This window comes from Achroia grisella, unplaced genomic scaffold, assembly GCF_030625045.1.
Source record: "Achroia grisella isolate CSIRO2021 unplaced genomic scaffold, CSIRO_AGI_Agris_v1 utg327, whole genome shotgun sequence".
In the NCBI taxonomy this organism is placed as follows: domain Eukaryota; kingdom Metazoa; phylum Arthropoda; class Insecta; order Lepidoptera; family Pyralidae; genus Achroia; species Achroia grisella.
Genome location: NW_026712799.1, coordinates 3120231 through 3133319, shown reverse-complemented (window position 1 = coordinate 3133319; position 13089 = coordinate 3120231). Strand labels below are relative to the sequence as shown.

Genomic DNA, 13089 nt, shown 5'->3' with positions numbered 1-13089 from the left:
AGCCTCTCATCTGTGCCGTTGTACGTATACATAGAGCCGAGACTACTAAAGTAGTGGAGTCTTCACATGCTTCACAGAGCGACCTTATAATTCGAGGATTTGTGTTCGTTGTGTGGCCACTGCTACGCACTCCAGGATTACGTGAGCGGCCGTTTCTTCGACTTCAAAGCAATCCCGACAAAGGGTACTGTCTGTAGTACCTATTGTGTACAGATGTTTGTTTAAAGGACAGTGGCCCGTTATTGTCCATATCATTATTTTGAGGCATTTAGCCTATATAAGTTCAGTAGGCATTTTGTCAATCGTTGGTTTTTTTCTGTATGAATTTAAAATATCGGTAAATTTTGTATTAAGTCATCTACGTAGGTAACTCACGTTTAACTGTTTCTGCCACGATCTTCTTTGTAAGATATGTTTTCTTAAGATCTTCTTCTTTTTTAGCATATATTAGTCCACTGCTGGACGTATGCCACCTGTATAATTTTCCACTTTCTTCGGTCTATGGCGCATCTTGTGCAGGTAGGTCCTGCCATCTATTTGATGCCGTCTGACCATCTAGCAGCTAATCTGCCTACGCTTCTGCTTGCCATCCTAGGTCGCCACATTAGATATCTGTAGATATGGCTGAGAAATTAGTCAACAATGTCTAAATGACCGGTATTACGGTGATATCTGTAATACTGCTCATGAATATAGGCTACTTACACTTACTATCAGATGAGGCGACAGTTTGCCTTTAAAAAGTCTTTATTTCTCCCAAACCTATTGTTACATCGATAGAACTTCTTCCCTGTTTAAATAAAGCAAGCCGAGCCATCAATAACAGTGTATTGACTTGTCTGTAATGTAACATTTCTACTCGAAATGTGTTTACTTATCTTTTAAATGTGTAAGTATATGTTATAGGAAATTGATGTTCATACAAATATCACATACATCTAAGTGTTTAATATGGAAACATGCGACTGACAGTAAATATTGTGAACTTATGTGTGAACATTGTTTTTAAATATATACAAAAATATACGTAAAATTAATGACTATACTATAAAATTCTAAAGGACTTTAAAACCATTTTAGTATTTTAGTTAATAAATTACGAGTTTTATGATGTAAACTTAACTTACTATTGTAGGAAACTCTAATCAAATTAGGTATAATATAAAGTTATAAAAACTTTTTAGTATTGTATTTAATAAATATCAAATAAAGAATTCTGAGCGATCTCTAACTATTGTTTTTTAGTTAAAGTTAAATGACTATTGTTGGATACTGCAACCAAAGGCTAAATGTATAAAACCTTATTAGTATTTTATTTAATAAATATCAAATAAAGAATTCTGAGCGATCTCTAACTATTGTTTTTTAGTTAAAGTTAAATGTTAAAGTTAAATGACTATTGTTGGATACTGCAACCAAAGGCTAAATGTATAAAACCTTATTAGTATTTTATTTAATAAATTTCAAATAATAAATTCTCTACATTCGCGAGCTGTTGTCTTTTGTAGTACAATTATTGCGCGAGCAAAGTACTGAAATAGGCCAGTAACAAACAAATTTGTATTCATCGAATATATTAAATTATTGTTTTAACATAGAAGTGTTAGTGACTTTAGGTATGATGACATAAAGACAACAAGATTTCAAAAAGAACAATAATTTAACTCTTTGGTGTGAATTTTAAAGTCCTGTGCGAAATAAAACTGGCCCAATATTTTGTACATTTTATATAAGTACCTATATTTATTCTGTTTGTGCCAATTATAGGCGACAATTTGTAGATTAATTTAATTTATTCCAATGCCGAATGTATGTTTGTTTATGTTGACTCAATATTTATGTTTGAAATTCTCATTCATCGTTACAGCTCAGCGGCTGATAAAATCAACGTGAAACATGAAATTAACTCGCTTTTTCGCGATATACAGTCAATATTAATCCCCAACAAAATTCATCCAAAGTGTCGTAACTGGTCACTGTAGCAATACAAGTTTAAATTAAAAATTTAAACAACTCTAACAACACCAATTGGGAACGAAAGGGCAGACCATCTTGCCAAGGAGGCTGCGGTGGGGTCGAAGAAGAAGTTGGATTACGACTGGTGCCCCATCACACACACCAAGCGCCTGATTAGAGAGCGAACGATTGATGAGTGGGACAGTAGGTACCGGTCTGGCGATACAGCATCCGTCACAAAATTGTTTTTCCCGAACGTGGCCGATGCGTACAGAACTATCGGCAAAATCGAAAAAAACCAGTTACACTGCACAGCTTTTCATGGAACATGGCGGATTCGCGGCATACATCGTTTTCGGTGCCGGGCGGAGCCATCGTGTCCCTGTAATCAGTTAACACCACAAACTATACAGCACATAATCTTACAGTGCCCTCGCTTTGGAATGGAAAGAATGGAAACAGAAATAGAAATAGGATTAGAAATAGTAGAGAAAAATTACGACAAAATAGTAAGAAATCGGAAAAGTAGGGAAAAATTTATAGAGTACACCAGAAAAATAATAGAAAAAGTAGCAAAACCGATAGCAAGTAAGCATATTTTATGATGTATAGTGACTATACAGTCGGTTAAAATAGAACAAGTGTAAAGTAAGAATAGCAAATAGAATAAAAATAGGAATCGAGGATAAGGAAATGTAAAGAGAAAAGAGGCAAAATGTAAATTAAAATGAAATAGCAATAAGTTAGAAAGTAAGAAAGTATTACAATAGGTCCGAAAACAAAAAGATACGCTGGCGGGGCACCAGTTTGTTCCTCTTATTCTTCATAAGAGGAACATGAGGTCAGGTCAGTGAGCCCATCGTGACAAATTCATCAGCAATTTATCATGTGGTTTTCAGACAAACTGCATCGAGGTCAACCTAACTTGGTACACTGCAAGCAATGGGGTCATCAGTCCATATTACTAATAATCCCTATCCCCCACAAAATCGTTAGTTAGGTAGTGGTGTTTCTTGAAATCATCAAGAATCAAGAAATCTCTTTCACTACAACCGACATAAAAAAAAACAGTTCTGAGTTACTCTGTATATTTTATGTGAATGATTTCAATGAACACTTCCTTCTTTGGGTATATACGTAACTCAATACAACTGTATTTTTGTAAAGCTACTTGGTGTTAGGAACTTTTCCTGAATGAACAGAGGTTGACGATTCTGTTTTATTTAAAAACCGATGCTTCTTGTGTGATCGCATATGAACTTGATCAACATCTGAGCCGTAATTTTGAGTTATCCTTAATATGGCCCGCAATCCAGGAACAGGTCAAGGTGACCAAGTCCGAAATTTCTAAGGTCGTTAAGAAAGTCGTTTTATAAAGCTTAGTGAAAGCGGTTCCGAGTATATATATATATATATATATGCTGAGGAGTAGCACACTAACAAACATGTACAAAAAAAAACAGTAATGTCCTCCCGTTATGATTTTCTATGTTACATTGAGCTGACTATTATTTATCTTCAATATATACATTTAATTGTGATTTGATAGCAATTTGAGCCGGAAAAAGCCTTTGACTAATTAATATGATTGGTAATGGTAATATTTCACACACAAACTCTTTGGATCTGAAATAAAAATGTAAACACTAAAAACGCTATCTATGAGTAAGACAGTATTACTTTTTTATTATTACCGTTCCATTTTACTTTTAATTATACTATTTTTGTACCTATAGAAAATTATATGAGTTCACGCGGACAAAACCGCGACAAAACGTTGACACCAGTGTAATAATAAAGCGTTTCCTACTAAGACAACACGACCACAACCTCCCGAATGCAACTACAATGTACCGTTATACAGCTCCGCCCGCAGCCACGTATTTAAATTAAAAAACTTTGCCATCAAGAAACTAGGTTTGAGGGACAACTGAACAATTCCATGAATATCTCTTTGTTTAAACGTCAACTTTGTTGCAACGATACAACATACTGGTGACCTCGATGGTCTAGCGGTTTAGCACGCCACTTTAGTTCCAATGGTCGAGGGTTAGATTCCTCGCACGGTGCAAACATTTGTATTCATGAATATGATTGATCTGAATTTTTTCTATTATGCATGTATTTATGTACATAAGCTTTGGTATCAGTTGTCAATCAATACAACAATAAAAATAATACAAGCTCTGCTTAGCTTTAGATGGCACTGTGTTATATTTTATTTAATTGACTTTACAGAGAGTACTAAATAAAGATTTATATAACAAGTTGTAATTTTCAATTTAATTTGGAATTAAGCAGCTAGCTATCTAGATATATAATATATAGTCAAAACCCTCAAGATTTGGATAACTTATTTCGGTTTAGTAAGTGCTTATTTAAATGATAAATATCTATAAATTCTATTAGAACGGAGGATAGCAATACTGTTCTGTTCTGTCAAATTTTGCGAATGAAATTGAATGAGTGAATGATGTCACTAAATGAAGTCAAAATTGAAGACTTCCATCACATCAGTTTCCAGTCTTATTTGCAAAGTTATTGTAAATAATGTGAAACTTCTTTAAAAAATCTGAAACAGACAGTTCAAAATTCGTAAATAAGTAAATAATAAACATAGTTTCCAGAAGTTTCGTATGAAGTAATTGGCAACGCTGCACAAATAGGTTAGTATACCCATGTGTAGTACTTTCTCAATTTTCTCCTATGTCTTATGAATGTGCTTGGATTTCGCGTCTTTTTTCGTAAAATGAGCACATTGAAGAATTTTTCTTTAATACCAGTCGGGGTGCGTGGAATGAAAGTTTTAGATCGCATGAAATTCTTGCGTAACATTGAAATACCACTTATAAAAGTGTCAGTGGAGAATCTTTCTAAAATAAGACAACATTGCAAGCAATACTTTCTAAAACTGGACAACTTCAAGCCTGTTCAAGATTTTGAGGACGAGAAATTCAAGAAGTGTATTTATTTGAACCCAGAAACTATCACACAATGGGGTGACATATCAGAAAGCGTAAGAGACGCGCTTTTTTCTAACGGCATTGATGAAAACAACTACAGTACGAAAGTAGTACAACTGACGTACGAGAACTGGCGTTTTGATGCTATATTCAAAGCTGTGTTGCCCGAGAATGAAGAAATTGTGAGTAGCTTCTCACAAATTGGACACATCATACATCTAAATTTACGTGAACACCTCATAGAGTACCGGCAACTGATTGGCCAAGTCTTAGTTGACAAAATAAAGACATGCCGCACTGTAGTGAACAAGAGTAACATAATTGACAATACTTACCGTAACTTTAGCATGGAAGTGATAGCTGGTGATGAAGATTACCTCGTAACAGTTAAGGAGAACAACTGCATATTCGAATTTGATTTCTCTAAAGTATATTGGAATCCACGGCTTTGTAGAGAACATGAAAGGATTTTGGCCCTGTTAAAACCAGGAGATGTATTGTTTGATGTTTTCTGTGGAGTAGGCCCCTTTTCTATACCGGCAGCGAAGAGGAAATGCACAGTTTATGCTAACGATTTGAACCCGGATTCTTTTAAATGGTTGAACCATAACGCAAAGAAAAATAAAATAATTCTATCACTGTTTAAATCATACAATCTGGATGGGAAGGATTTTATTTATAATATCTTTAAAGATTATTTAATAGAATACTGTAATCAAAATAAACAGAAGGGATTGAAAATTCATGTGACTATGAACTTACCTGCTATGGCTGTACAATTTTTGAAATATTTTAAAGGTTTAATTGATGATAAACAACATTTGGATAAGTTTGATTGTGAGATAATAGTGTATGTGTATTGCTTTGCTGTAGGTGATGATCCTGATAGTATTGCAAGAACTATGATAAATGATAGCATAGGATGTGATATGTCAAAATATATCATGGATGTGTTTGATGTGAGAAATGTATCACCGAAGAAAGAAATGATGCGAGTGACAATTAAACTTACAAAAGAAGTGTTATTTGATACAAATATATATGAACCTCCTAATAAAAAATTGTGTGTTAATGATTGATACAAAGTTCTAATAACAAGTGTAAAATATAATACATTAAAACCATGTGTGAAAATAAATGCTGTTGATGTATGTTTATATGTATAGCTATATTTTTATTGTTATCAGTTATTGGCACTAAATATAATTGATTATAGTGATACAAATATATGTATATGTAAGCATGAATAGTACATTATGTAATAATGTTAAAATATTTTGTGAATATATTTTTATGTTCAGTAAATAATAGATTTTTTTTGCACATGTGAAAAGAATAATAGTGATATTTTACCTATTTGTAGGCCTGTGTGTCTGTATTTAAATTGAACTTACATATCAGTTATGTCCCAATATCAATCTATTTATGTTATTATCAAATAATATTTTAAAATTAATTGTACATATATAAATCAATTTTAAAAGAAGAAGAATGGTACAAAGTTTTTTTGTTACTCTAACTTAATGATTATATTACAAACATTGCTCTCAATTTAATAAGAACCCGAGTATTGCATCACAAACAGATAATATTTTTATCAACTGAATTAATATTATTATTTATATAAAGGTATTAATACCTACATTCTACTAGAAATGCGTATTCATTTAATCAGTGCTGAATATTACGTGATTTGATACCATTGCTATCAGTACTTCCGTGTATTGTATTGGGTTGATAGCTGTAACTGCGATTTCATACATGCGATTCCCAAGGTCATCACAAATGTTTAGAGATAAAACCATTCATATAGTGAATTAGCTTTTACTAATGTCGTGGACTTGTTAATCAGTTTTCTATTTAAATAACAAACAGACTGCTGTCCCTAAAGAAGTGTAACATTCGAACAAATTCGTTTTTTATGCAAGATTGGTGCTGAAGGTGTAAGCGTCGTACCGCGCTCCAGACGGAAAGTAAAATTACAAGTAGGTACATGATGATGATATCTTACTAATATTATACATGCGAAAGTTTGTAAGTATGAATGTTTGTTACTCTACACGCAGACTACTAAACGGATTTTGATGAAACTATAGTAACATATCTCATACGTCAGAATAACATATAGGCTATAATTTAAAAAGATATGTAAATTGATATTAAAGTGTGATGCAGACGAAGTGGCGACGGTCAGCTAGTTAAGTAGAACGCAACAACAATCATATAAATTTTTCAAATATTTTTATTATGAGATAGTCATACTATTAACTGTCCAAGTCAACCTCATGAAAGGTCCGTGGTGTATTTGAATCCAACTTGGCAGGAATATGATCTACTGCCACAATGTCGTCGAGATTTGTATTCACAACTTTTCATTAAAAATTATGTAGTAAACCAGTAAGCCGCGACGCACCGTAATATTTTCTAATAATAATCTGAATTAACCAAAATAAATTCATTTTGAAAAATTCACTCAAGTTTTAGCTTAAAATCCTAAATTCGAAATTTGAAATATTTACGTAATGCAGTTTTATATTAGGTTTGCGATGTTATATTTATATGTCAAATTTCATAATGATTGACTACGCCGATAAGTTGTGAAATCGTAACAAACTCACTATTGAATTTATATTATTAGTTAGGATACCGTTAATTTATTAACATATCAAACAAGTACGTATTTAATGCTGCTAGCAACTATTTTAATATCCTCTGTTCGTTCCAGTTCAGTAATTTTAAATAGCTATTGAATACATGTACAGATATTTGCCTAGTATGTCAGTAACACACAAAATATGTACAAAGAACCAGTTGTTTTTACGGATGATAATGGAATGGTGCATCCGCCTGCGCTAACGGTATATGCTGGTGGGCACCAATGAAGGATGATAAAATCATTATTATGTCACGTTAAGTAACTTAACTAACACTTGGCGAAGACCAAGAACTAATCATGTTTTCCAAGGGAACCATGTGGAGGTGGTCTTCACGTGGTACATTGTTAGATTTGGGGTCTATTCTTAAATACTAAGTATAAAATCCCCCCAATAGTTTTGGGGGGATTTTATACATAGAATTTGAAAATGCTTATGAAAAGCAGCTATTTTCCATAATGAGTGGTATAATTTAAATACCAATTACTGTAGGTACATAATAACAGACAACGACGTAATACCCAAAGTTATTCGACGAGGTCACACTAAATTAATGTGTATTATAATTTATTCTATTTATATCTGCTTTTATTCTAATAGAGTTGAATGTGACCTGCTAGCTGCTTTTTTATGTAACTGGTGTGGAAAACAAACAGTCTACCTTCCTGATGGTAAATAGAGACAGTCTGTTGTGCTTTTATATTTTTTGCACTAGCTGACCACACAAACGTTGTTTTACCATATAAATTAGAATCGCTATTAAAAATAAAGGGATTGGTGTTAGAAGGGTGAAAATTTAGGGTTGTAGGTATTTTTAATGGCACATTAAAAAATATAAAAAATTTTGTCCAAAAATTAAAACAAAAACATTAGGGATGGACAACCCTTATCACTTAAAGGTATAAAAAATGATAATAGCCCATTCTCAGACCTGAATATGCATATAAAATTTCATAAAAATCGGTGAAGCCGTTTCGGAGTATGGTAACTAACATTGTGACACGACGATTTTATATATAAGAAGATAAAAAATTCTAATTTTATCCTAATAAAATTGTTACGATCTGCTAGTGGCTGTTTTATGTAATTGGTATAGCAAACCAACAGACGACTCTCCTCATGGTAAACGGTGCCATTCTATAGATCTAAGAAGTTGTGCTTTATTTTTATTGAGGTGTTTAGACCTGTATCACTACGACCTATGTAGATCTATTGTGTTGACCCTGTTTTAGAGAACGCTACCTAGACGCATCCGTCTCTTTTACTGTAATTGATCTCCTAATCTGCACGCTAAAACCGAAACAGGTTACAAAGCAAGCTGTTTGGCAGCTGAAATAGGTGAGCCTGAGGAATCCACATAGATGACTTCTGAGGCAGAAAAAAAGCACCGTATATTTTTAGGTAATAGTTCATTGTAGTATTGATTCGAGTAGCCCGTTATTACGGCTTTCGACTGTAGCAAAACTGTCTTGCCCTCGACCCACTCTCAAAATTCTCCATAGCTACCTTATCATGCGTTACCATTGCTGAAGATGTAAGCGTCGTCCCACCACAACTTGTATGTAAAAGACATAAATAACATATTTACTTACAACACTTACTGATAACATACCGAATTTACCTACCAACAATGCAGTAGTTTTAATAAAGCGTTCAATTCCGTTCTAGGGCTGTCTTCAAAATGCCTCAGCAGCAAACAGATGTCAGTTCGGAGCTGGCAGATTTCGCGGACGTTTTAGAAGAGACAGAAACGGTATGCCACTATTTATTTGTATAATACTTGTATTATTTAGAATAAATTATCGCGAATTTTATAACGAGAATTCATGATTTTCAGTTTTCGTGTTTATTTTTTATTTTTATGGATGCATCCACTTCATCATAGAATGAAAATTAAATCTGGTCAAGGAATACCGTGGCAATTTAACCACGACGTGTGGATGCGAATTTGTGCGGTTGCCTTATGGGGGTTGATCTGGCATTGCTGGCAATGGGGTCACCATTTACCTTTAGTAACAACTCCCATTTTTCCTGCAATATTTATATTTACCTCTCATATATACAAAAGTTCAATTTTAATACTATGTTAAAATTTAACTTTCGTGTTTTTTAATAGTGTCGTTGTGTTTTTAATAACTTTTACTTCCTATGGTCGCGTGATCAATTCCTCGCGCGGTACTAACATTTGTATTCATGAATATGATTACATTGGTTTATATTGGTTTAAGTGTTTTCTAAGTGTTAACTGATATATATACTTAAATACATACATGATATGGATAATATCATGTATGTATTTAAGTATATATATCAGATGTCTTGTGTCTATAACACAAGCTGTTGGTTAGCTTGTGACTTGATTGCGCTATGTGATTTGTCCAGGGATGTAATTATTATTATTAAATCTACCATCCGTTCTAAATGTAGGAGTACTTTGAGCAGCGAAGAATTGACAAGAAACTCCTTATTTTAAATGCGATTATACATAAGTATTATAATGCATATTAATCAGAAATGTAGGGTATTAAATTAATGTCATTAAATTAATAAACTAATTATTTTTTTTACAGATAATTAAACAATGTTTCAAGCAATACAAGTTAAACGAAGTGTTCCTATCATTCAACGGTGGTAAAGACTGCACAGTACTGTTAGACATAACAATCAAGTTACTAAGAAATATTTACAAATGTGAAGACATAGGGAAGGACTTAAAAGTAGTCTACATACGGACGAACGATCCGTTCAATGAAATAGAAGAATTCGTTAAATTAATAGAAGAACATTATAGTGTTAGATTGAATGTAGTGAACGGTGAGATGCGGACGTCACTGCAGAGGATACTGGACGAGGATGACAGTCTGAAAGCGTGTCTTATGGGAACAAGGCGAACGGATCCTTTTAGTCAAGATTTGAAATTTATGCAGGTAATTTTTTGTCATGGATGATAATGGAATGATGCACCCGCCCGCGTTAACGGTATACGTTGACGGCACCAGCGGAAGACGATAAGATAAGCAAAGTCAGGTTAGTTAGCCCATCATGGTAAATTCACCAGGAATTTATTACGATTATTGAAGGGTTCAACCTGATATGGTATATTGCTAGCTATGGAATCATTAGTCTACATTGCTAACAATCCCCTTCTCCCTCCTGTTTTGGTAGATAAGGAGCAAACTAGAATTAGGCGAACATAGATCGCTCAAAGAAGCCAAAAGTATCGATTTATATTTGATGGGATAGATGGATGTATAATGCTACGTTTACATTCAACCGCTTCCCCTGCCACTCGCGCTGTCGGAAATATTGCCGGGCGACAACTGAGCGACAGGGCTGAATGTAAACACACGCTGCCAGTCCTTTGACTCGCGCATGAAAAACCGTCAATCGAGGGAGCGCCGGGAAAGCGAGTTTCAGCGCCAATGGCATGGGAAGTATGCCATGCTCACTCCCTGCCCACTCCGGCTGAGTGTCAATTGGGCTTAGAAAACTATACTATTTTCAATCTACATAAAAAATTTAGGATATTCACAATTCGAGTATATTTTACCTCAGTACTTTTTTATCTGTGGTCCAATTTTTATCATATTTTTTATTTAAAATATAACTCTACTCGTATCCCACACAGTTTTTAAATCATCCTTATTAATACGTCTGAAGTTAGTTTTTTCATGGCGATATAAGACTTTATAATTCTTTTTTGTATTGTCATACTACTATATGTTATTTTTTTTATTCAGCATACCGATCACAACTGGCCATCAATATTACGGGTATCACCGCTTCTCAACTGGTCCTACCAACACATATGGAGTTATTTGATAAACCAAAAAGTGCCTTACTGCAGTTTATACGATAAAGGGTAAGATATAATCCTAATATTGTAAACCTGAATATAATGACAGCATCAATGGTGTAGTGGTTTAGATACCGCCTTACTTCCGATATTCGCCGGTTCGATTCCTGGCACAGTACAAATATTTTGTATTCATGAAAATGATTGTTTGTAGTGGTCCCGGCGTTTCCTAAGTATATATATTAAGTATTTACAAAAAAGTTTTATATCAGTTGTCTAGTACCCATACCACAAGCTCTACTGGATCAACTCTGTATTAATTACGACAATGCTTTTTATTCAAGAACTTTTTATGTTACTAGGTATACGTCAATAGGCAGCACGAAAAACACTTGGCCTAATCCAGCGCTCGCGTACAAAGACCATTGCGGCTGTCTCTCGTACCTGCCAGCTTGGAGGTTGTCTGATGCCACGCTAGAACGAGCCGGCCGAGGTGCGCCACCAACATCAGTCAGCAATGGACACGATGCAAGCAATAACGACAACACACATAGCAACGGCGATGTACATTAGCTAAAGTAATTTAAAATTTTATATCGAATTTATTACACTAGATACACTTGCTGTAATCGCTGCATTTAAATTATTTTGTGTTTAAATGGGACATATAGTGAGCAGTAGGTGTCTACGGAAGACTAGAGTCGAAGAACTGTGGACTGTTATTGTATGAACTAGCATCGTACATTATTTCGCAACACAAACATTTTATTTTACATTTCATTTTTTTTTTAAATCATATCGCATTTTATAATTGATCATCTTGATCACAAAATTTTGTCATTAATCGGTTATATTTTAAGTTTCAAAGTACAGTTATAATCAAGTATCTATAATTAATATTTATCAGATTTAGCTATCAGAATCATTATATCATTCGGTACAACTCGAACAGTTAGATATTATTAAAGTGCATATAAGTCCAATTTTTTAACCATTTACCGTTACGGATTTTACCTTAGATGAGGTAGTCAGAAATATTGAAAAATTTCAACATCATGGTGAACGCAACACCTTATGGATTGTAAGTCGAAGGGCCACGATGCTCTCTTGTTTCTAATACTTTATGCTTATTTGATTATTCTGCTGTTTTTTATTTGGTGGCACCGACTGACATTTTTATTTAAGCTGTAATTCCTGACACTTTGTTTTATTGAATTAATCTTTTAAGAAAATTTAAAATTTATTAAAAAATAGAAAGAGTAATTAGAAAAAACAGAATCCACTTATTTATTTAACTTATTTACATTTTTGTATAGAAAGACTAATTCTTTCTATACAAAAATGATATTTTCAAAAATTTTAATATGTATTTTCCGGGCGTACTGTAATTGTATGGTCAATGTTGTATGCATATCATTTGCTGTAACCGGAATATATAAAATAGGAAATTGACGTTTAATTACGCAAGGTACGGATGTGTACTTCCTAAAACGTTTTAGTATTATCAGGCCCGATTAACCATTACACATTCGACCCCGCATCGCCATGAAGTCCATCAGCGCATGCACAAAACATGTGTGAAATATTATTTGAAAAATTTGAGGCCCCAAAAAAATAGGAATTATAATATTGCTTTTTTTCGACAGAAATATATGAATACAAAATAGCACTGAGTAACATGTTTTTGTCACTTTTAATTGACCCTGTCTCTTTAAAAACA

General features: G+C 33.6%; 2 protein-coding genes across 2 annotated transcripts; both read left to right on the top strand.

Moving 5' to 3' along the window:
* The first annotated feature begins 4442 nt into the window (after window positions 1-4442).
* Window positions 4443-12459, top strand: LOC131843653 (FAD synthase-like). Its single transcript, XM_059192334.1, has 5 exons — window positions 4443-4622; window positions 9242-9326; window positions 10144-10500; window positions 11314-11435; window positions 11732-12459. The coding sequence occupies exons 2-5, from the start codon at window positions 9255-9257 to the stop codon at window positions 11940-11942; spliced, it is 762 nt and encodes a 253-aa protein (XP_059048317.1). The 5' UTR covers window positions 4443-4622; window positions 9242-9254; the 3' UTR covers window positions 11943-12459.
* LOC131843652 (tRNA (guanine(37)-N1)-methyltransferase) lies at window positions 4614-6140 on the top strand. The gene has a single exon (XM_059192333.1). It carries the CDS (start codon window positions 4670-4672, stop codon window positions 5996-5998), a length of 1329 nt encoding a protein of 442 aa, XP_059048316.1. The 5' UTR covers window positions 4614-4669; the 3' UTR covers window positions 5999-6140.
* Window positions 12460-13089: the final 630 nt, after the last annotated feature.

Coding starts and splice junctions, on each gene's coding strand:
- LOC131843652 (XM_059192333.1), top strand. CDS start 4,670: ATGAATGTGCTTGGATTTCGCGTCTTTTTTCGTAAAATGAGCACATTG.
- LOC131843653 (XM_059192334.1), top strand. CDS start 9,255: ATGCCTCAGCAGCAAACAGATGTCAGTTCGGAGCTGGCAGATTTCGCG. Junction 10,501..11,313: donor AAGATTTGAAATTTATGCAG/GTAATTTTTTGT, acceptor TTTTTTATTCAG/CATACCGATCACAACTGGCC. Junction 11,436..11,731: donor TGCAGTTTATACGATAAAGG/GTAAGATATAAT, acceptor TTATGTTACTAG/GTATACGTCAATAGGCAGCA.